The 25,309-nt window shown below is 39.0% G+C and overlaps 1 protein-coding gene across 2 annotated transcripts in view; it reads right to left on the reverse strand.

Annotated features, from left to right (window-relative positions):
* SUSD1 (sushi domain containing 1) overlaps positions 1 to 25,309 on the reverse strand; it is a 49,660-nt gene that overhangs the window by 19,828 nt on the left and 4,523 nt on the right. Inside the window, exons 1-11 of one of the 2 annotated variants that reach the window (XM_030968153.1) lie at positions 21,967 to 22,199; positions 20,048 to 20,179; positions 18,342 to 18,497; positions 17,562 to 17,714; positions 16,052 to 16,228; positions 13,982 to 14,161; positions 11,836 to 12,015; positions 6,361 to 6,455; positions 4,575 to 4,764; positions 3,494 to 3,588; positions 2,228 to 2,414 (exon numbers count right to left, since the gene is read on the reverse strand). In XM_030968153.1, the coding sequence (XP_030824013.1) occupies positions 2,228 to 2,414; positions 3,494 to 3,588; positions 4,575 to 4,764; positions 6,361 to 6,455; positions 11,836 to 12,015; positions 13,982 to 14,161; positions 16,052 to 16,228; positions 17,562 to 17,714; positions 18,342 to 18,497; positions 20,048 to 20,179; positions 21,967 to 22,060 (1,639 nt within the window). In that variant the 5' untranslated portion in view covers positions 22,061 to 22,199. Of the gene's footprint in view, positions 1 to 2,227; positions 2,415 to 3,493; positions 3,589 to 4,574; positions 4,765 to 6,360; positions 6,456 to 11,835; positions 12,016 to 13,981; positions 14,162 to 16,051; positions 16,229 to 17,561; positions 17,715 to 18,341; positions 18,498 to 20,047; positions 20,180 to 21,966; positions 22,200 to 25,309 lie in introns of those variants that run through there. The other variant, XM_030968154.1, reaches the window with a different exon arrangement.

The following is a 25,309-nucleotide window of genomic DNA, read 5'->3' on the forward strand; positions in this document are numbered from 1 at the left end:
TCACTATCCTTGTCAGGAAATTAGGTCTGTAAGGCAGCGATCATCCAGTTGACTGGGACATGTCTCTTACACTATTCATAACTCTACTGTTAAGATTTTCCAAACTCACAAAATATAGAAGGTTTGTAAAAGTCAAAGAGACACATCATCTGGATTTGCTCCCAGCTGTGGCTACAGACCAAGTGATCATGTACCTCTTCAAGGATGGCATATGAAACCTTAAACAACCTATGAGAACATAATCAGTAAAACACTTTTGTAAAAGTCTCAGTTTCCCTAGAGCTTCGGGGCTTAAGACATATCTTGCATTTTTACAATACCATTTAGCTGGAAAAGCACCAGAGTTAATAAAGCCACTTTTCAGAATTAATTTGGCAGATAAATTGAGATAATTCCATCCACCATGGAAAATGCATACATGATTACAAAATAACTGAACAAATAAAGATGAAAATAATAGTTTAAATAGTTTAAATAATAGTTTAAATTATAGTTTTTATATAAATTAAGCTGCTTGAATAAGTAATACAATTCCAAGACATAAGACACAGAAGTCAAAGCAGCACTGCCAGAAGAATTACTTCAGCTGAATCCTTTTAATCTTAGATGAGATAACAACACAACTAATCCCATTTAACTTCCATTATTTGGCAAGTCTTTCCAGAAGATCATTATTGGCTTTTTAATTTTCTGCAATTTCTGCAAAAACTTAAAAAATACATACTTTTATGTTTTTTCAGTGGGAGTCAGAAAATAAGAAATGTTTTCACACCAAGTTTTTGATAAAGACTCCTAATATGACAGAGCAACACCCATCTTTTATTGCTTATTGAGTAAGATAACTATCAGGTATAAACAGGCTTGTGTAGTAAAATCTCCTTTCAAAATTGAAATAATCGAACTTTCATGCAAAGACATTTCCTGGGGCTATGCATATGCATTTGTTAAGCACTAACTCAGCAGAGAGGAAAATATGCCAGCTGCCAAGACACAAATACCATTTCACACAGCACCGGCTGCAAAGTGTTCTCTAGAGCTCTGCTGACTAAGTGACCTGATGCAATCCTGCAGAATTCAGGAAATACCACAGGACAACAGAGTAAAAAGCTTTTCCTTTTCTCTGAGTATGTATTCAAAAATTACCACTATCAACAAAATTCTGAGATATCTTACTAGCTTTTTAAACAAAGACACATGTACTCATGCACTCATGGGCACTACTTTTGAGTGACAATTAGGAAACTAGTGAAAAGGAATTACCAAATCATTACTGTAATTTCATTAAAAAAAAAAAAAGAAACAAACAGATTATTGTATATCTTAAACAGTAGCTTTAAGAAACAAGAGATGTTTTCCCTTTCATGTAGCTTAAAACCATCAGATTTACTATTGAAAATACATCAAAACTATCAATTTCAAAACACAAATCTCCAGCTCTTCCTAAGCAGTCAGAAGAGAATTGATTCCATCTAGTGGCTGAACAGAGTTACAGACACTCCGAGAGCTTTCATGTTCCTTACCTATTTGTGTCCCTGACAGGAAGAGACGCCATCATCAAACACTGCACTGCACTTCACCTAATACAGAGATTCTGACAGTACAGGGATAGTGAAAACTGTTCTAAACAAATCAAGACCCGCAAGATGTTTCTCATCATGGCATTTTAGTGACATACATCTTGCTAAATTGCGAACCCAAGGCTCTTCCTTCAGAAGCTAATTTGCTCAAATGTCTTTTATGTTTTGTACTCTGCCAATTAGAGGTAAAAGTATCTGTATGAGGCACTTGCAGATTCCTGTACTCTACTTTGGATTCTTGCAGACTGCAGTGGTATTTGTTTCTGTTGTCACAAATACCAATACAAGTGCAGCTGAGCAATTAACTCCACCATGGGGAGAAGTTTTTATTAAAAAAAAGCCTTAGCCTCTAACAGGGTGAGGAATTTAATTCAGCTGTCCTAGATACTAGTCTTGTGTCCAACCCATCAAACTATCTTTTCCCTGACATCTCAAAATGACACATTAACACTCTGCACATCAATTTTTCTCCCCCTTCTGGCTCTGAACTCGACAAAACCCATGAAAACAAACAATAGACAGTTTTGAGCGTGGAAAGAATACTTTGGCAACCCACCATACACCACTGAGATCAACAATGCAGATTCACTTGAGTCTCTTACACCCACTAGGAGCTTTTGTAAATATATAAAATAAATGGCAAGACCTACCTGTAATTTGTGTTGTCATAGAAACAAGCAGTGAAAAATTCAAAGCTACCATGGAAATATTAATAGAGTAATTGGTGCCTGGTTGCAAATCTAAACAAACTTCAGGAGCTTGCTTGTGTGTGGAAAGTTCGAAGGTCATTTCATGAAAGAAGTTCTTCTGATACCAACGCTGGCCTTGCACATGAAACTGTAACCAAACAATCACAGCATGAAAATTAAAATGTTATAATACAAGACTTGCATTCAGCCATCTCATGCTCTCAATTAGAAGAAAAAGCAGAAGAGAGCACAGCTTATGATGCAGGCTTACAACTGAAGGCATTGACAGTTACTCATATTCCGATCCTTCCAAAAGTTGATTCATCTTGATCAGATCTGGTATTTTCCTGGTTCTTTCACTTCTCCTCCTAGTCTATCCTCTTTTTTATTAACTTCCCCCAGACCATATTTCCTGCTAACATATAGGCTTCCAATGATGGCTCACTTTTATTGAAGTATACCCTCCTGGTGAATTAAAAAAGTAAGCTCATGTGAGCATCTCTCCAGTTTCACCCTGAGGATCAAGACAAAATCAAGTTATTTTGACCCATGTCAAAATGTCAGCTACACTCTGGGATCTGTCTACAGACACCTATATTTCTAGGGAAATTTACAGGCTCATGGGTTCTTTTTTTTGTTTCAATAGGATTTCCTGTTTTAATGTTGATGACTGAAATGATCATGAAGTCAGTAGCTTAAGGCCTCTCCTGATCAAATGATTTTTCTGAAAGGAAAACAAAAATGCTTGCTGGATATGAATTGCACATTAATTTTCCTTTAAACAGATCCTATGCCTTCAGATAATCTCTTACTGTCTCCTGGCACAGAGAAACTTGAGACAACAGCAGGTGGTCAGGAGTCCTGGTAGAAGTAGTCCAGGTACAAATTCCCCACTGGGATAAGGGCAGACTGAAGGCATACCACAAGGCAAAGAGAACTGACTCAGTTGAACTGGAATAGAGTCATGTGAGTTGTTTGCCTGAACATGGCAAAATTAAAAGTACAGATAAGGAGAGCAAATTAAGAGTTAAGTATGGGAAAAATAAGCACGAAACAGGGGACTACAAGAGAGCATGGTCTTTCTTTGGCTGCTATGCAAAATTATTCTTTGGGGTTTTATGAGACATTATTATGACAAGGAACACCGCTAGCAGTGAGTATTTGAAAAATTAGGTTTTTGATTGATAAAAATTGCTTTCTAGATTCAAAATACAGATTGTTACTTACTGAGTACTTGTCTTCCACATCAGTTCCCCTGACATTTCTCCTCCATTTCAAGCAGGTATCATTAAAAATTAATACATTATTGAAAGCTTCCTTTACTGTAGAGACAATTAAAAAAGATATCAACTTACTTAGAAAACTCTATCTCCTTCAGCTTAATTGAATAAGACTAACTGAGAATAAAAAAATTTTTAAAGTTTTAAATTTCAGTCTGAGACAGAGAGGTAGGTTATAATTTCTTTTTGAATGAACAAACAGGATAAGTAAAGCATGATCATTTTCTAGAGAAATTGGTTTTTGGGAAAACCCAAGCATGCTATTCAGGAAATCTAACACATGATTTACTTGTCCAGGCGTAGAAGGTTATAATGACAGAATGATCAAGGGTTTCGGCCTCCTGATTTAAATAAAATTATCACAGAACAGTTTGTCATAGTTGATGCCCTTTGGGAAAAAGCATGTGAGCAAAAGCATTTTTGTGGATTCCAAAAGCAATTATTTCTCAAGGTCTGTCTCACCAGAATTAGTATATCAGAAGACAAGCCTAAAGTCTCCATGACTAAAATACTACAGAAATCCACTGTCAGAACATGACTTCTGTACAGTTACTCTTAACTGCCAGAGCCCTGTTAATCACGGGTAAACACAGGAGCATTGTCTGTAATGCCCATACCACTTAGATTAGTATCACACAGCCAAGCAACAGGGAATTCTCCTACAAGCAGAGAATCATATTTCAAGGCAAAAACCAGAAACCAGTAGGCATTGTACCATGGACCAAAATTCTGTACCAATCCTGCCTCAGTCAGAAGGCAAGTCCTGAAAAAGCAAGATTGCCGAATCCTTCTGAAGGGCACTTTCTGCCCCTGCTCTCCTTGTTCATAGAGTCAATGGCCAAGTGAGCAGAAAGAAAAACATCTTGCAGAAAAAGAGGATGCTGACAGTGGCTACATGCATGTAGCCAGCATAAAGAATTATGAAATCTAGGAAACAGTTCCTTTTCCTGTCTGTTAGACTCAAATCAGTGAACTCTGCAGCACAGTAAGTTCTTTTATAAGCACATAGAATACAAAACACAACCTACCCTTTGTCTGAATTGCTACTGTAACTGAGACAGTGATGCTTGTAGAAGAAATGGTAGTTATATTCACCAAGTAGTTACTTCCAGAGTCCAGATCTAAACACACCTTTGGATTATCTTCACTTGTACTGATGTTAAATATCACATCTTCTGAGAATATCTTCTCATCCAATCTTTGTCCCAGTATATGAAACTATTGAAACAAAGACAATAGTGCAATTTGTTGTGGCTCTCCAAAATTTAGAATACTAGCTCATTTCATCCTATTGGCTCTTAAAAGGAACATAGAATTACATCTAGTTTAGAGAATCAGTTCAAGGAAAATATATACGGTTTTGACTAGCTATGGGATGTCGTAACAAACTAGATCTTTAGTTCGTCTGTTAAAATTATTAATATTATTTCATATATTTCTACAACAGATAGAAGGAATCTATTATGGAATCTAATCCAATCTATTAGGAACCCAACCTACTGTGGACCCTACAAAGATCTCCAACTCAAATAGTAATGTGTAAGCAAATATTGTTTCTTGTTTACAGCACACAGATAGAAAGTACATATACTTGTTACCTTCTTTCCCTTTTGCTAGTTTTCCCCCCTTGCCCCACAGAAACAACAGTAAGACAAAATGCCAAACTACAGTAGACGAGCTTGCCTAAGATTGTCCCAGTGTAGTGAAAAAGAAATCTGTTGCTTGTAGGACATGAAGGGACAGACAAAGCTCACCTTCTCTGTCTATTCTGAAGTGTCTTTCAGATGACAGAATTCAGGAAAGGCATGTGAAGAGAGCACATTATACCAGAGATCCACAGCTTGCCAGTTACCACTGGCTACATAAAAAAAACAGTTTTGACATGTTAGGGGAATTGGGAAGCTGTGTTTTCCATCTCAGCAGTGCTCAATAAAAGTACACAAACTAAAAATACTTTGGCTATAACATAGGAGGAGAAAGATGGGTTGTTTTTCAAAATTATTACCCAACCTTGAAATGTTTTCCACACTAATGTACTTACCCCGGACACCCTAAATAATCCTTTTTATTTTTTCCTTACTTGTGCATACTAAGAAAAAGGAAAAAAAACCAAAACCAAATAACACACACACAAACAAAACCCCCTTTCTTGGGATGTTACTGTGAAATCATGGAAAGTCTTATCATGTTGTTTTGCCTTTCAATAACACTGACTGAATTTTTGTTTCTGAAAATTTATGCCTTAAACTTTATTTTTATGCTCATGTAAATTAAAAAAAAAAAGTCCTTACAAAAGTTGTTTTCAATTTCCAAGAAAAATGGTTCTAAAATGTTCAGATATACATTAGTTGAAACTTTTGAGCAAGGCACACTATTTTGATATTTTGATATACCTTGCATTTTTAAAACATGTTATATCCAGTATCTGCAAGTGAGACACAGTTCAGTTGAGATGCTTGTCAAAGACAGGGACGGAGCCCAAGTGCTGCACTGTTTTCTGTGGCAATGGGAACTTGAGCTCTTCAACGGAACTTCACTAAAACATAAACTTATGCTGTAACCTCTTACAGATTCAAACAGGCATTTCGGTGATTTACTGGAATGAGACCGTGAACCCTGAGTTTTTTCACCTACCTTTAGGACAGGAATTTTCCTCCTTCTTAACACAGCTAGTCACCTCCAGGAGTTCCACTGGGAAGATCGAGACAAACCGCCACACCAACAAAACCCACAACACAAATATCCAGTGCTGAATCAGCAGATATAATCATGACAAAGTTACTCCCAATCTCAAATACTTCCATTATTACTTACTGTGTATGTTTCCTGCACTCCCAGTCTTCTGCTCTTCCTTTGCCACCTCACACATGTTTCATTGAAAATGGATAAATTACTAAATAATTCCTCCTCTGTGACCAAAAGCATGAACACAGAAACAAAATCATTACTTCTCATGCATATCTTATGTTTGGAGCAATTGCTTATTTCTTACTTTTTCTGTGGTTTGGTCTTTTTTTGCTTTGTTTTTTTGTCCAAACAGGAAAAAGCCAAAGAAGGTAAGCACATGTTAGGTAGAAGGCTTTCTCTTAACTGTGCTGGCTCCTGAACTTAAAATAACAGGCTAACTGAAGAAGCATGTCCTGAGCTAAAGACTGTGAACTCTTTAAACATACAGCCAGCATTGCATAAACTGACACAAGGAACTTTTAAGAAAGCTTCTGTGTTATACTGGAAAAGAGTTTATTTGTAGCTGAATCAAAGTTTTGGTTCATTATTGACTCGAGTTGCTTTTTAAGAGGTGTTGGCATTTTTTTCTTGTTGTAGAATAAATAAAATTAAGTAACACAGCAGAAAACTTTTCCAAACAAACACTAGATTAAAACAATGGAGCCCACAGAACCAAGCATGTAGGAAATACAGCTCTAGCTACCAGAGATACATCCCTCAACACACAGCTGTTAATTTATACACTTAGAAGAGCAGGCTTTCTCAGAGACAAAGCACAGCTAGGAAGGTCAGCTAATCCATGCTTTTTTTCAGCAGCCCTCTCACTGCCGTCATTAGACACAGTGCAGTTGCTCTTACATGATGAGATAACATTCTCACATAGCTAAGAGCTAAGCTCCTTCTGGTCACAACTCAGATCGACAGCGAGCATACCTACTCCTTTCCTTCACCAGCCTTCAAATTTTCATTCTTTTCTCCCACCACAATATTTTCTTATTATATTCACTATATGACCAAGGTCATACATACCCAACCTCATATAGAATCTAAGCTGAAAAACACTTATTAGCTGCTGAAAAATTGAAAGGTATTTATAGGACAGCATTGATAGATACTTCAGGGAATATTCACAAAATAGTTAGTGAATTGTTCTGATGTTAAAGCAAGGACAGGGCAGGGCACTCTTCCCCTGTATGTCAACTTCATTACCATCTCACAGGAGACCTCTTCTAGCATGTGGATATCAAGCTGGCACTAAAATAAATCAGTACATTAAGAGTTTCTAGCATTTCTAGCATTTCATACTTAGGCAGATATTTAGAACTACAATGTAACTGTTAATGTATTTTGCAGCACTTTTTTTTTTTATTAGAACTGTCATAAAACTGTTTTCTAACATTATCTCCCTCTCCATATATTCAACAAATACATGCCTCACTCACCAGACCAGTTCATCTCCCAGATAATTTTAACTCCCCCATTCCACATTCATTGTATTTGGAAATGCTGTTGAAAGCTTTCAGGTGTCCAGGAAAGAGATTAATCTGTGCGTTCTCTAAAACAAATGTCTTACAAATAGCTGTGTGATTTACTATATTTAAGGGCTGCTTATTGTTATTGTTATCTGTTTTGCAGCACTGCCCCAAACTCCGCAGTCTAAGGCTTCTGTACCAAAACAAAGCAAAAGATTATGTTCAGTTGTTGCATTCTTTGAATAAGACACAGTTTTATTAAAAGAGTGGATAGCAAGAAGGACACACAGACAGAGGGAAAATGTTTACATATCCATGAAATCTGAATTAAAATGCATAACAAGGAGGCGGGGGGAACAAGACGGAGTAATCTACAAGACTGCTTGGCAAGAAAATCTGCAACTTGCCTTACGAGTTTATATAATACAGCTAAAAAAAAAAAAAGGAAAACAAAGCAGCAAACAACAAAAGGGATTGCACTGGATACTTAGGCAAGGAAAGAAATTTTTACAGTGGCCTCCTTGGAAGGAAGAAGGCAGAACTAGTAGCATTTTTTTTTCTGTAAATACATCAACGTTTTTGTTATGCTTTCTGAACTTTGAGGACAAGTCCATGGGCAATGACCATAAATTCACAGAATAGCTGGCAGATCTTTTCTTAGAAGTTTCCACTTTAAACGGATGTGAATGAAAGAGCATGAAAACCTCTGCAGAGCAATTACCACAACAAAGTCTACAGCTTTCTGAGGAGACTGATTTTTCTCCTTTACTCTTACTGATCACACAATCTTTGTTTGGACAACCAAATATACAGAAAGGGCCTGGTTTAACATTAATCCCAGCAGCATAAACAGAGTCTCCAATAAACAGCACAAAGATTTCTCTGAAAAAAACATTCTGCAACTAGAGGGAGACAGGTTTCTTGAAACATTCACTCTACTCTGAAATCTAACAGCGGCAGTCAGTTACAGAGATTGGGAACTCACTTTGTGAAACACACAGTAGCAGACAGTAGCATCCAGGTCTTAAATGTATCTGATTTTGATCAACAGCTTATACTTAAACTCACAAATAAGGGGGGAGGGCAAAGACCTGCATTTGCCTATATCTCAGCACTATAAATTTAAACTTATGATTAACCAAGGCAAGTGAAGTTCACTGCTACCCCACTGATCTTCAGGTTACCTTCACAACCTTTTCCCATTCCAAGAGAAAGTGTCCTAGAAACAACATGCAAATAAATACCTGGAGAACCAGAGGTGAAAGGTAAAAAGAAATCCTGGAGGAGTCAAAGAGAGAAAGGCAGATTTAGGAGAGGATAGAGAGATGCAAATAGCAGCTGGCTGTTGGCAGCCAGGAAAGACAGGTGTTAGTAAACACAACACAAATGGTAGAATGCAGACAAAAGCAAAGTATTTCAACAGCACCAGTGAGTGTTGGAGGGGGAGAAATTACATCAAGAAATTCAAAGATACCAACTTTTCTACCAGAAAGCAGACAGAATCAGCTCCACTCTGACATTTATCTTCAAGTAGCTAAAAGAGAATCCACACACGCGAGTTCATTTCCATTGCTGCCTATCCCCATGCATACAAGCAATTTAGCGGAAAGAAAAAACACAGGTATTAGACTTCTTTGTATATTTTTGCCTGTTCAATTCTGTAAGTGGTTAACAATGTTGCAAATGCCATCTGCTACTAATCAAACACATTTTTGCAATTAAATAAATGAAAATATCTCAAAGACGGATGCCAAGAGGGCGGTGCCAGACTCTTTTCAGTGGTTCCCAGAGACAGAACGAGGAGCAATGGCCATAAAACACAAGAAGTTTCACCTGAACATAAGGGAAAGCTTCCTTATGCTGAGGGTGGCAGAGCACTGGAAGACGCTGCTCAGGGAAGCATGAAGACATTCCAAACCCACTTGGACGTGTTCCCGTGTCACCTGCTCTAAGTGACGCTGCCTTGGCAGGGAGATTGGACTGGATGATATCCAGAGGTCTTTCCAACAATAACGGTTCTGAGATTCTGGGAAACCAAGCACTTCTACTCCACAGGGAAAGAAGTTCTGTGAGCACCAGATACACAAGGTGTCCAGGCTCACACAATGAGCACACTAGACAACAGGTATTTTAATCGCTGGTCTGTTCTCTGCACTTCAATCACCTCATTCCACGCGTATAAATGAGAGGTTGTTACAAATTGTAATCCAGCTTACTACTGCCTTACCTTACTGATGGCTTAATCCAATCAGCATCACAAATAAAATTAACTTTGTAATTAAAAAGTTAAATTAATTAAATGTAAAATTAATATTTTTTAGTATTTAAACTAGCTACTTAGAAAAGTACTTATATACACACATACACATATATATTTACCATGTATCCGAACAGACAATGCACCAAACAATGCAAATAAAAGGCATCCATAGCAATCACTTTTTAAGAAATGAAGAAATTAATTGTCAAAGAGAATTTCCTGTGGATGTTCTCTTAACTGCCTCATTTCTAATGGAATTTTTCAGGCAGGATAAAAGACAATTGGTTTTCCAATGCCTGTCATGAATTAGTTTGGAATGGTACATACTTTCTCTCATTTTAATGGGTGTTACTGTTACATGCTATTAAGAGCATGTAAATGTCAAAGGCATCCCTGCACAAGCAGAAATTTTATTTAATTTTAAAGCAATTTGTTAGCGCTAGTGAATACGAAAAATGTAGAAGTCGAGAAGATGCAAGATTTGTAACAATTTCCTGTTGATGATTAATTTTTTTAAAGAAGTCTGAACTAGTTAGGCTATTTTTGTAACTCTTCTTTACCGCTCTATTTGACAATAACTGACTTTTTTGGCTCTCTGATCCAGCAGCTAGGACTGGAATCTGGCAAAGCTCTTGCTGAAATCCATGGTAATCTTGTGAGTGCAGTCTGCAGGTTCAGGCCTTTCAAAACTTCACAGCGCTCAAGACAACCCTTGGCACTTCAAAGACTGACAGATCTGACTAAATTAGTCACTTTACACAATCTTCAAAATCAAAAACTTCAAATCAATTCACAAAATACAGTCATGTGAGTTTCCTGAATGAAATATGAATCATGACTTCTAACAACAGCAGTTCCACTTTCACTTGGACACTTTAACAGCTGAGAGAACTGCTTTTCTGCATACTCATTTTACTTGATGTCACATGTTTTACATTCACAATAGATGCTCAAGAAGTCAAGCGAGGGAAGAGAGGCCTCATGCAGTAACTCTGTATGAAGTTAAGAGGCAGCAGGCAAGGACACATTTCTAGTCATTTTGAAAACCATGAAGATGTTTCAAAGCTAAATGAATACTATCTTCTGCAAAAGACACCACCGCTACTTAAGAACTAGAGATAGAAAGTGATAGACAACTTTTTAGGATGCAGAAGAACATTAACAAGCACAACAGTAACAGTCCAAAACATCTGCTTGCTGTTGCTGTTAATAAAATGTCAGTACATCCTGTTTCCAAGCACACAGTATGACCTTTATTACACATCTCCCTTGTCAGAACTCATTCTTTAATAAGAAAATAATTCTGGAATGAAATTCAGACAACTAGATGTAGGCTGGAAAGGCAACCATGAACAAGTTTTGCTTTGGTCATTACGAGAAAACAAAAAACAAAACAAACAATGAGGGAGAGAGAGAGACAAAGGGCTTCAAATTAAATTGCCAGTACTTTCACTGGAGTGCACTTTACAGTATTAGAGCAACAAGAAAATATTGTTAAATGCCTTCTGCCCCTCTGGTGACACTCCTAAATGGGCTTCTAAAGCTGAAGGCCCTCAGTGAAGCAATAAAACTCCAGTAGCATTAGTCTCTTTCTGTTTGAGAAAAAAAGCAAGACAGCTACAGAAGATCTGTGGCATCCAATAGAAGCTGCTGTATTGTAAACACTCTCTTCTGTGACCTCTCCATCCAAAAGTACCACCACATTCCCTACATCATAAATTAGAAAGGGGTTTCTTGCCCTCATTCTTCCTCTGGCTCCTAACTTCAGAACAGGAGTGATAAACTAATTAAATTGCAATTTAAATAGCAACTTTGTATGGTAATACTTACCTTTGCACATGTACGTAATATTCTCCCATGACTGATCTATTGTGCATTCTGAAAAATTCCTGTCTCCATTGAAATAATACCCTTCTTTGCAGTGGTAGTACACTCTGCTCCACAGAGTGGTAGAGTTGTCCCAGGTCATTGTCGTGTGTGGAATCAGCAAAGGTTTGCCACAATCTATTTCTAGAACAGAGAAAAGCAGGAAAACAAAACATTGAAATGAAAACAGGCAGGACATATCAAAGTCCTAAAGATGGAGGGATGAACTGTCCCAGCAGGTTATGCTTTGTTTTTTCCACTTCTTAGAGATTCCTAGAAGTCAGGGAGGTCATCAGAACCCAAAATTTTGTGGCTGGAGACCTTCTAGCAGGCTGAGATATTTATTCTACAAGATGACCCATAAAATAAAAGAAAGTGTCCTGATTAGAAATGGAGAGCAAGGACCTTTAAGCAAATTTTTGTGAACAAATCTATCTTCCCACAACACTCTCTTAACCTCCACAAGCTATTTATTCCTTTATTTTACCTACCATTAGTAACAGTAGATATTTAAAAAGACACTTGGTCCAAGGAGTGTTGTGATAGAACAGCATCAAGAAGGTTATGTTCCTTTGTCAGCGGATTTAATTCAAGTTTTGAAAAGAGATGCTGCTACAGACAAGATGAATGAGCAATTTTGCGGGAAAATTTGATAGATTATGCAAACCACTTTACAGATAATTAGAAAGCTAGGATAATGAACTAATAATTTAATTCATTTGCTCAGGTTTTGGGGGCTGAATAACAGAACAGGGAATAAAAAGTGAAGATCAAATAGATGGAACAGTATTATTTAGGGTAAAATCTGCTTTTCAATTCACAATGAATGTTATACCTCAATAAAAGATTCTACACCACTTCAGTTATAACAAGCAAACACTGTAAGAATTAAAATCTTACCCTCATTAAAGCTCATACGGAGCAAAAAAGTTCTTTTAAAACCATTCAATAATTTTAAGCGATTCTGAAATTCTATTAAAAAAAAGGAAAGCAAAGAAGTAAAAACCAAGGCTTATAGAAACATGATCTGTACAACATTTAAAGGAAAATTTAAACTTATGTATTTCAATGGATAATACATCCACCATCATGACTATCTTCCTTTTCATACACCAATAAGTATGAATCTATCTACTATAAATCATGAGAATAAGCCTTGGAATAACTAATGCCCATGGAAGCATGTGCTTAACTCATGGAAGGACAGTAGGTGACAAGACAGAAAAATTCCTCCTGTTCCTGCTACCTGCCCATGGCCATTCTGTAAGCAGACTGAAATGCAGAAGCACAGTCTTGTGTAACATTGCAAACCTCCTCAGACTCATGACACAGAATAAAAATATTAAATGTCATTCTAAAAGTGGAGAGCGGGTTTAACATACACATGGAGCATTCAAAAAAATTACTACATTTGATTGCAATAAACTGAAAGCTTGATGATGGATCAAGGTGAAAAGATATTGCTTAACTAACAAGTGGAAGAGTGAAGCCGTGAAAACTGACTAAAGAGTGTAATTATTCTAAGGTCTCCTAATGAAGAATATGAGCCCAGATTAAAAAAAAACAAACCTGAAGAGTTTTTTTAAAAAGGTATTGTTGTGTTCCATCTTATTGAGGAACTCTTTAGACTACATTCCTCCAAATCATAGCACTGTAAGAGACTTGACTCATCTCAAATAGCAACAACATGTATAAGCAATCATAATTTGCAACTGGAAACTGTCCAAATACAGGAATTTTGAAGGTATGTTAAGTAATAGCAGTTTGATTTCTGATAGTGGCTTCAACTGCTATCAGAAAAGTAGAGTGGATATTGAACTGGAAAAAACATCAGCAATTTAGGCTGTATTTTCATCTCATGGTAATTCCAAGGCCTGACATGCATTGGGATTATGTTCTTGGAATGTTAACTTTTACCAATTTATTGCAACTTCATTAGCAACACAGATTAAAAAAAACCCACCCTGTTCAATATATGGTTTTTGTTTTGTGACAACTTTCTATGGCAGAAGACTGTATAAACTGAATGCCCAAAGAGGATGACTGATACTTATTACAGTGACTTAAATAGTATCTAAGCTAAACAAACCAGAAGGCAGGCTTTATTTACCTTTGCACACCAAATCAGGGCCATCCCACTGTCCTTTAGCATTGCAGACCGCAGTGCCACTGCCACCTGCCATCAGGTACCCATGATCACAATCGTAAGTAACTTCACCTCTGTATGTGGTCCCACTCACAGATATCGGACGTGCATTCAAAACAAAAGGTGGAGCCCCACAGTCCACACCTGAGGAGATGAAGGAAGAGGAAGACAGACCTGTTAGTCAACCAGCAGGAGCAATGACAGCTGTACTCACATAACTATTTTTTCATCTTTACCAGCTCACCCTCTTCTCCTGTAGTAATGCAACATTTCCTCAGGTCCTCTGCAATATTCCCACTATGACTGACAGTGCTGTAGCTACTCCAAACTTCTACTTCCAAATAAAAGGACGCTTTTCTGTCTTTCTCTCAGAATAGCGTGCTAAATCTGTGACTCCCTCCTCAGTCTAGCTAATAGTATACAGAAAAGTCTTGGTTTTCTTCTGAATCTTTAGACTCTCCTGCTTTTACAAACCTGATTACATTGGGTAAGGTGGCTCTACACCATTCACAATGAGCAACACTCAAAGGAAGGCCAATGAGCAGAAACTGCCCTGAGAAAGCAAAAGTTTTAAAAGTATACAAAAACTGTAAAAATGCAAAACCACAGAAAAGGTTACTACATACTGTATAAAAGTTTCCTGTTAAGGCAAGCGTCTACATAATGCTTAAACAAAGAAGTCAAGTAGCATACACACACACACACACACACAAAGAACTTGTTAAAGGTACATTTACTAGTATTGAAAAAAAAATCGGACTTGCTGGTTTTAGAAAGAGAAGTCCTAATTGAAAAGGGCTTGCAATACAAGGAGGAAATAAGTTTGAAATTTCAGACTTTTGGCTGTTTCTTGGTGTATCATGTATGTTATTTCAATCAACCATAAAAGAGATGTTGAGAAAGTCTGACCTGACCTACTGTTTGATTGTAGAAATTTTAAAAAATCACATGAAAAAACAACTTCTGAAAAACGTTAACAAAAAAAATATCAACAACTCACAAGAATTACATTCCACAATCTTTCTCTAGGAACCACTTGAGGCTCTGGGCACTCCTTTCTTGTTTTCAAATTCATCATCCCTTATTTTTTGGGGGGTGTGAAAGTGTTACTTGCATTGTTTTAAAATTGTTTTATCTTTTCTTTCTTATGAATTTATAGTGATAGTTAATATTTTGCTTTTCCCAGCCACACTGTTTTAGCACCCTTATTTTAATTCACTTCCCATAAATGTTATATTTCTATCCATTCCTGGAGAAAAAAAAAAGAGACAGAGAAAGGGAAAGAATTGGAAACAAGGAGGACTGTTTCAGAGAAAGAATGAACTCTCCTCGGTAAGTGACAATTTCCAGGATGACAATTCTGCCCTACAGAATTGCTATCACAGTGTGTCTTCTGTTAGCTAGCACTTCAAGGACCATGTAACTAACACAAAGGCTTTCTAACTACTCATGGGAACACAAAAAGCAGTCATAAGCAGTAATATTGCCAGAGAATGGATGACTAGAACACCAAAGCAAGTACATGTTTTAAAGACAGTCATAGGAATCTTAACTTCTAAGAGATGTGGAAGTGTTTGTTCATGTACAAATGTTCTTAAAATTATGAAGACTACCCAGAGATGAGGAGTGCTATGATGCCCTCTTTTGCATCTACAGCAAACCTTCAGACAAAAGTTCACAAGGTGTCAGGAAAACTGATGTTTTCATGAGAGGTCAGTGACACCTTTCAACTCTGGAGCCTTTCCCATGAAATGCTAAAGAAATCTAGTTGTTTTCTAGGCCTCAGCTCACAGGCAGGAGGACACACTGTAGTGTCTGTAAAAATGCAGGGACCAGCATAAAAAATGTCACTACACTAAAGAAAAAGGTAAACAATAACATGTCCTTTAATTTTCTTCTTTTTGTGCAAATAACCAGATCTTGAAAAAACATTTCTTTCAGATTGTGGAAATAGTCTACTATCTTCACAAACACACTCCCTATGCATGAACCCCCTTAATGAAGAATTTAAGAAAGATGTAAGACTCTTTTCACCTTTACAGCTTAAAGTGGCAGGTTCCCAAGTTTCATTTGCAGTGCAGTATGAGAACTTTCCTTCATTGCTGTAAAACCCTTCTTGACACTCATAATGAACTGCACTTCCAGGTAGCAAGCTGTAGTTCCCCACAATGTAGCCATGCTTCATTTCAGGAGGGGAACCACATCCAATTTCTGCAAAGAGACTGGGTTGAAAGATCTCACAGTACATAAATCACAACATTGACTGCTTCAAAATCAGCTAAACTAGACGGTCACATCCCAAAATACTCCTGATCTGATGAATCTGAGGGCTTACCAAAGAGGTAGAATAATAGATTTGAAGAATTGTCCTGGCCACAACTGGAGGAACACAGGGAAGCAGTTACTGAGCTACATTTTTACCAACATACAGCTGGAGCCACTCACAACACCGAAGATGAGACATTGCAGTGCGATGGTGCTTTGTGTGGGCCAGTCTCGTTACAGCCATGGCTGAATGATACTTCAACATCAACAGGAAAATTTCAGGCCCCAAAGCATAGTTTTATTTCCCAGTGCACGGGAAAAGTGAAGCACTCTGCAGCAGATAAATTGAAATGAAATGTTCTGCCCCTCAAATCCTTCATCTCATTGAAACAGCCTGCATACAAAAGCTCCACTCCTCCAGCACATCTGCTTGGGCAGGGCTCCCTTGTGCAACTCTGCAAGAAACACAATCGGTACAGACACTCTACTTCACCGCAGAATACGGAGAGGCCAGTCAGTGAGGTAAGAAGGAGCATTATCAGCAATTCTGGCAAACAAAGTGGAGCACTGCAGACAGAAAAAGTGAGCAATTACAGGTTGTGAGCTGTGCTGATGGTTCTGGCAATAATTTAGAAATAAAAGCTGAGTATAATCTAGGCAGCTCCTTCCACCTGGGATGCCTGTGTTCACTATATACTCTGATATCCACAGCTTACACTGCTAGCAGTTTGCATCTGTGAAAACTGACACTAAAGACAGACTTTCAAACTGGAAACTTGGTTCTGGTTTTTTTTTTTGTTATGGCAACAAAAACTGAACTGTTTATTTATGCAGGAGGCACAGTATGTAATAAATAGCTAAATTGTTATTTTATTATTCCTGTCCCCTAGGCTTTTTTCATTCATCTAACCTCTCTTATCAGCTATTCAGTCTCTCTTCTCTTCCCCTTTATGGGGTGTGATTATATAAACAACTGGATTACAACACACTTCCTTTCTACTCAGAAATGAACTACATTACTTTCATAACATCATCAGCTTCTCTGACCCTGCACATCTGAAGCACTGCTGAGAACCTGTAGAAATATCTGGTGTTTACTCCGGGATCCTGACATCACTGGAACAAACTGAATACAAGAACTAAAAAAAAAAAACATATGGCAAACAAAGTCCAGAGAAAGGGTTTCTGCCCTGGAGAAGCACAGGCCAGAACAGGCACTACACTATGGTGCAACATATGATTTTATCTGCTAGCAAAAACAGCATCCAAAGACTCTCACCTTTGCATGAAACTATGTTTCCATCTTGACGAAAAGAACGTTCTCCAGTTTCTAATTTATAACCATCATTGCAGTAACACATATAGCTTCCTTCAGTATTCACACATCTTGCATTGTGACCACACAACCCAGACTCCTCACATTCATCAATATCTAAAAATTCAGAGAAAAGTAAATACACTTCATAATAGGGGGTTTTGTTTTAATTAATTAATAAAGGGCCCAAGCTTAACTCTTCCTTGAAGAGTTCTACATAGCTTCTCACAGCTCTTCTAGGAAAACAAAGGAGCCTATTGTCTCATCTTCAAGCATTTGGAAAGAGGACTGTTGCAATTTTGTCACTAGCTATCTTTAGAATTACTGCTGGTTTACTTGACAAATAGTCTCCAATGTTATATGCTGTTCAAACAATTCCAGAAAAATCCTGTATCTGGACACCTCTTAAATGGTTACAACAGTTCATCACTAACAAGAAACTGGCTAATATTCTACACTAAATACAAAAGTTACAATCTGGGAAATTTTAAGTATCATCCTATGTCATTAATCTAGCTACTTCTTCTGAAAAGATCATTGTTTGAATGAGATTGCAAAGTAATGATTGTAACACAGCAGAGTTCAAAGCAGAAATAATTCATAGCTGTTAGGAACCTGGATGTCAAACAAGCACATCAACAACAGTGGTTCTCTGATATAGTGTCAGAAAATAAGTTCTACAGTGATAGGAAAAAAAATACTTGTGCAGTTCTGGATTTGCTCAGGATTCTTTGTGATGTCTACCTGTACAGTTCGTGCCATCATTGGGAATAAATGTCTTGTTGTTGTTGGAGGCTCGGTATCCATCAAGGCAAACGCAGTAAAAACTTCCATGTGTATTATGGCACAGGGTATGATTTCCACAGATCTTGCTGGCTCCAATCTGGCATTCATCTTTATCTGTCAGTACATTCAAAAAACATCAGAGAGAGATTAAGAAAAACGGGGTGTTCTCGCCTCCTCACTCATGCTCAAGTAACCAGACTTCTCCTTACTGATTTCCTTTATAAATTATTTGGGATGTAAACACTGCTAGTAAGCTGGAGAACAACAGAAACTTTTGTCCCTGGATGAAAATGCAAATACTGTTTTGTGACACAGCTTAAGTTATCAAAGACTCTAAGAGCTGCTGAAACCAGAGGGCCCTACTCTATCCTTCCACTCTTCTTTATGGTGTACACTCCATATAGCACCTCATGGAACACCTGGGTGGAGGCAATCCCAAACCCCCTACAGTCTGGGTAGAGAATGGATCAGGAGCAGCCTTGCTGAGAAGGACTGGGGGTTGCTGCTGGGTGAGAGGCTGGACATGACCCAGCCATGAGCACTCAGAGCCCAGGAAGCCAAACATGTCCTGGGCTGCATCCAAAGCAGCATGGGCAGCAGGGGAGGGAGGGAATTCTGCCCCTCTGCTCTGCTCTGCTCTGCTCTGGTGAGAGCCCACCTGGAGCCCTGCATCCAGCTCTGAGGTGCCGGACATAAGAAGGACATTGCCCAGTTGGGTCAAGTCCAATGGAGGCCATGAAGATAATCATGGGCTGGAGCACCTCTTCCACAAGAAAAGGCTGAAGGGGTTGAGGGTTGCTCGGTCTAGAACATAGAATGTCTGAGGAGCCCTTATTATGGCATTCCAGTACCTAAAGACTACTTTCAAGAAAGCTAGAGAGGCAGTTTGGACAATATCCTGTAGTTCTAGGCCAAAGGAGAACTGCTTTAAACTGAAAGAGGATGGATTTAGATTTGGCACTATGAAGCAATCTGTCATTCTAAGGGTAGTGAGGCACTGGAACAGGTTGCCAGAGAAGTTGTGGATGCCCCAATGCCCCATCCCTGAAAGTGTTCAAAGCCAGCTTGAACAGAGCTCTGAGCAACTTGGGTCTTGTGGAAGCTGTCCCTGGTCACAGCAAAGGGGTTGGAACTGTGTAATTTTTAAGATCCCTTCCAACTTGAAGCATTCTATAGTTCTATGGCTTTCCTACAATGAGATACCTGAACTCTGTGCAGGATCCAGCAGCTGCCAGTGCTTTGTGAAAGAAGGGTAAGAGATAGGGAGAAGGAGATCATTGGTGAAGGGCCACCGTCTTTAAGCACTGGTAAGCTATTACAGACACTAAGACACAGTGTTTGACATTATCCTTTGATTCACATATTGATATGAGATAGTCTTACAAGGACAATATCAGCCTGGTATGTTATTCATTAAAATGTTGCTAATGTTACCATGAGTAAAATTACTTACACTAAATTACAGTAACAAAATGCTAAACAGCACTTCTGAATATGTAAAAGCCTTTTGGTGAGGAAAACCAATCCAAATATATTCTATGGGAGATTCTTCCAGGAAATGACGAAGTTTCTAGCACACTTCGAAGAATTCATTAAAATTACTTGAGAAGGAGCATTTTAGGAAGTTACAGAGTTTCTTTCCATTTTAGAAGCAGGCAGCTTACCTTGACAATGGGTTCTTCCATTGCCTACAAATCCATAATTGCAGATACAAACACTTTTTCCTCCACTTTGCTGACATGTTGCATGAATGTGGCAAGTTGCACAGACATCGGGAATGGATCTGTTCACAATTACTTTAAGGACAAAAAATCACAATTACCTTTCTTGAAATACCCAACAAGTGGCATGGTAGGATAACCAGTACAGAATTTAAAGTGGAGATAAAATCCAGATTAAAACACATAGAATAGACTACTGCCTCCTCCCACCTCATTTGGGAACTTGGAGGAAAACCACAGCTACTGTATTAAAAGACTGAAGATTAAAAATAAACAGAAAGGATCAAATAACTACACTGAGCATTTTTGTCCATTGTTCTCTTCTCTGACAACAAAAAAAAAGTTTTTCACGTTTCAGAAAGGTTTAGAAGGTATATAGTAGCTAGCTCTATCCAATATTATCAATCTTTCCTCTGTGTGCATTTGTTTAGCTTTTGTCTTTATTGCTGTTTCCTCTGTTTTGTTGTGCTTTTTTCTATATCTGTTTGTATCATGTGTCAATATGGTAAAAATTTCTTTAATAAAAATGTTGCTAATGTTGCCAGGAGTAAAATTACTTACACTAAAGTAATTTCAGAAATTAATTTATATTAAAAGTGGTTGAGAAGCACACAACCTAATTTACTATAATTTGACATGGCTGTAAATATACATGAAATTAGTATAAATTTTTTTTTTTCTTTGCATTCATACTTTCAGGGCATTATGTTCATTTTCCTCCATTTTTAATAAGCTCTTTTTGTTATCACACATACCCTCAATTTCCAAATGACGAATGTCAGAAAGGATGGATTTAATGTAGACAAAGCATGGGTATCCTGATGCCTTTTTATATTTTAGAATAATGAACTAACACTGCTCAAGCTGATGTCTGATGTTGCTCAACATAGAACTATGGAATTTTTTACTTTTCTAAGATAGCTGAAATTGATAAGAATACTAACATCACTGTATATTTAGCATCTCTGACGAATTTTGACTAATCTACAATGTCTAAATACATAACCAGAACTGGAAGGAGAAGGAAGATGAACACTCTAATATTTTTTTATGCATCAAATTTATCACTGTGATAAAACTGCCTTTCCATATGAACAGGGTTTCAGGTTTTTTCAGGGTTTTTATGGGTGTCTCAAGGCTGTGGGAAGCATCATAGATTCCTATTCCTAATTATACATGCTTTTATATACTTGAGTGTGTGTGTGTGTGCGTTTCTGATAAGAGCAGAAAACAAAAACTGTCAGCATGCAATGGCAGCCAACACAGATCAGAAAATTAAATGTACAAACAGCCACAGAGAGAACTTTCTCGTGATACCTCCATCTTCTGATAAGACATGGGAGTATCCTCCTCAGATTGCTGCTTCAGGAGATACAAAAATGCGTTTCCACCCCCCGCCTCCCCTTACTACTACAGCTGAAATTTTATTACTTATTTGTCCTTCACAATACACAATTTATCATGCCAGCACTACAGACCCCTCACAGTTTTGGTCCTACCCATGCGCTCTCTCAAGCTGCCGCCGTGGCGAGGCCCTCTCAGCCCGGCAGGACATGAGGTCGCTGCCACCACCGCGGCCAGCAGGTGTCAAGGAGACAACCCAGCCAGCGCACAGGACAGCACCCACCACGGCCACCTCCGCCACCAATGCCACGGGTACCATCACCACCACCAAGTGATGCTCCGCCACCATCAATCACCATGGGATACCCGGACACGCATACCAGCATGGGCTGCGCCCAAGGAATGCTCCGCCACCACCACCAAGGGCGCCCATCGAGCCGGGCACCTGACGTGGCGGCAGGGCTGGCGCCCCGCTCCAGCTGACACTGGAGTCAGTGTCCCCGCCCGGCCGCACTCACCCCGCGCCGCGCACCGCGGCAGCGCCGGCAGCAGCAGCAGCAGCAGCAGCAGCAGCAGGAGCGGCCCCGGGGCCCGGCCGCTCCCCGCGCTCATGACCCCGCCAACGCCGCGCCTCTCGGTGCTGCACGGCCCCGGAGACTCCACATCGCCCCTGGGGGCGGAGGGTGGAGGGGAGCTGAGGGCAGGGCAGAGCCGAGGGCAGGGCCCGCGGCCCCAGGCGGAGGGCGGCTGGCGCTGCCTCCCGGCGGGCGGGGCAGCCTTATCGGCGCCGCCGGGCCCTCGGCACTCCCGGGGATTTCACCCTCAGCGAGGCCCCTTTCCTCCCCCGACCCACTGCCCGCAAAACCCTCTCTTTTTCTTCCCTTTTTCTCTTATTTTCCTTTTTTTTTTCTTTTTCCTCGCTTCCCTGGCACAACCCCTTTCCTTCCCCGGGACACCGCCTCTGCCCCGGCCAGGCAGGTGGCAAGGCTGATAAGGGTTGCTGCCGTCCATAGCCCGCCTGCGGGGGGAGAAACGGATGGTAGGATTATTTATGATTCCCGGGAAAGGCGGCTGGATAGACACACCTGTTTGTACGTGGGAGCTGTGTCGCCTCCCGCCAGCCGCCGGCGAACGGGACCGAGCCGCTGCTCGGGCGGTGGCCGGGTCGGGGGCGCTCGGGTGTCCCCCAGGGGAGGCCGTCGGAGCTGCCTCCCGGCACGGAGCTGGCACATCAGTCCTACGAGGTACGGAGCTGGTGCAGCCGTACACGGCCAGCCCTTACTGCTTGAAATAAAGCTTTCTCACAGCAGGCCTTAGACGCCGCTCAGGTTAATCCCCGAACCTCGTGTTCAGGCAGGACCAGTAGTGCTGCCTGAAGAGTTTTCTTCTGTAGAAAAGTAGTAGTAGCCCTAGCGCTCAGAGTCGTCATTCATGTCCGTGAGCCTGCACTTTAGAAAGCTGCATAAACTTAATCTACAAATGCAGTTGCCCGGTTGCCACCATAGAGGAGTGCCAAGTGAGGAATCGGGGAAGCCTAACACAAAAGTAGAATTTGGTGTATTTGATAACTCCAATGAGATTCCTGAAGTTTTGCTCATATGCAATGGTGGCTTTTCATTAATGCCTTTGAATGCTAATTCAGCCCAGTCCTCCATCACCACTGCATTTAAGTGACATAACCTGATCTTTTCCTGTTTTATTATAACAAACACCAAATTATTGCTGTCTGATTTCAAGGGATGCAAAACCCAGTCTCATTGAATCATCAACTTTATTGATTTATTTATGTAAGCTGCTCTCTTCCAGTTTTGGGGGTTTTGGTTTGTTGGTTTTGGTGGGCTTTGTTTGTGGGTTTTTGTTTGTTTTGGGGTTTTGCTTGTTTGCTGTTTTTGTGTTTTTTTAAATTACTATTTGCCTACTTAAGCATGAATACACTTTAAATCAGCTTCTGCTATGCTTATTCATCTTGACCAGATTCTTCAGCAGCAGCCAGTTACATACAAGTATCCTGCTTTTGGAAGAACACACTACAGATGTCCTTACTGCATATTTCTCCCTTAAACTTACTGAAACTGGAAGTGTGCATTCTCAGTGGTTGTAAGTAGCTTATCATTATATGGAATGGTTCAGAGAGCAATTGTTCTGCACAACATACTAAAATGGTTTGGAAATTTTCCACTTCCTCAGCAGCCCACTGTGTAGCAGACCTACTAATCACTGCAATTTCTACTATTCCTTTCATAAAAAGTAGTGGAAGCAACTTTTTATAATTTTAAACACCTCATGCAGCAAACAGGAAAATATTTTTGGCACAAAGCCTGAAGAAATACATCATATTTATATAGAGAACAAATTAAAAATTTTAATAGAAATATTCTTTAAAGAAAGTACCACAGATGTGTATCAGCTGAAAAAAGTACAGTAGCTAGACTGGAACTGATCTCCTTGTTATGTCCCTGTCTATTGTGTCTCAAACACAAAATTATTTGCTGTTTGACATACTTCCTAATCAAATAATTAAACTACATACAAAGGCTACTTTAAATTCAATGCATAGTAGTAAGAAATAAGTGTCAAAAGATGTTTAGAGGTCATTTGCTCTGTTTTCTGCTCTACAACAAGGTCAATTATATGGTTCCTGACTTGTCTAACTTGCTCTTTATGCTGACAGTGACGTAGAATTCACAGCATTCCCAAACAATCTCTTCCATTACTTCTCATCCACTGGTGAGATTCATCACACATCACTTCTGCCCTGAAGTCACCTGCCCAAACCGTAGCTAATTGGTACAAAAAGATAATTAAAGATTCAGGAGGGTAAGACGGACTAGTGTCCCAACATGCTCATCCTTAACATCTTCAGCAAATCTTGCTTGTTTCACATCAAAATATCTTTATTGAAAACACAGACTAATATCTACTTGTATTTTCTGTTTTGGATAGGATAAAAATTTTAATCTTTTCCTTGTCAAACCTAAAGGAAGCCTAGTTTGTAATTACAGTGTTTCCTTCATCCCTAACATTAAACTCCTCAGAAGATGTATGTACCAGTAGTTGCTTCAATTGTTCTTCTTTGTGAAAGGAGTTGTGATGGTCAAAGTAATTCAGTTCATCCAGAGATGCCTGGAAGTTTGCTGTGCATTTTTAGCTTGCAAGTGTCTAAATGTGGATAATTGAAAATCAGAAGGGCAAGCTGGATTAAACATCTCCTCAGCCATATGTATTTGTTCTGTCTCCTTTGCAGACAATGCATATCACCATGTTATCTAAATCTCTTTATTTTTTTACTTAAGGATTTTTGGCATAGACTACACTGCTTATTTTGACACATGAAGACAAAATATATTAATTGCTCTTTTGCCAAACACATTTTTAAAAACAGCAAACATCTTCAGCTAGAGTGAATAAATGTCCTTGTTAACAGATCACTCAGCTATTCATTGTGCAGTTGCATTCTTGAACAGCTTTCTATCAAGTGCTTCTTTCCAAATGGCAATGAAAAGAGTAACTACAGCTTGATGGAAGATTCCTTTTATCTGATTCTGTCTCTCTTGCTTATTTAAAGTTAATCAAATTAATAACTGGTTTCTGGGTACTCACTTAGCTCCCAGAATAAGAAACACCAATTTTTGAAAATAACTCAAAATATTCAGAAATAACTGAAAAGATTGCCTGATCCTCTTCAGTTTCTATTGAAAATGCTTCAGTAAATACTGTGCAGAAGTAAAGCAGTATCTTGTTTGATTTTTTTTTAAAGGAAATATTATCCCTCAAGTTGTTTGCAGTATTTCTGTCTGTACTCTCAGGGTGCCTATGCCACTGTCTCAACTCCTAGCAGATAAAGTTCAAGATGAAAATATA

Source organism: Camarhynchus parvulus, chromosome Z (assembly GCF_901933205.1).
Source record: "Camarhynchus parvulus chromosome Z, STF_HiC, whole genome shotgun sequence".
In the NCBI taxonomy this organism is placed as follows: Eukaryota; Metazoa; Chordata; class Aves; order Passeriformes; family Thraupidae; genus Camarhynchus; species Camarhynchus parvulus.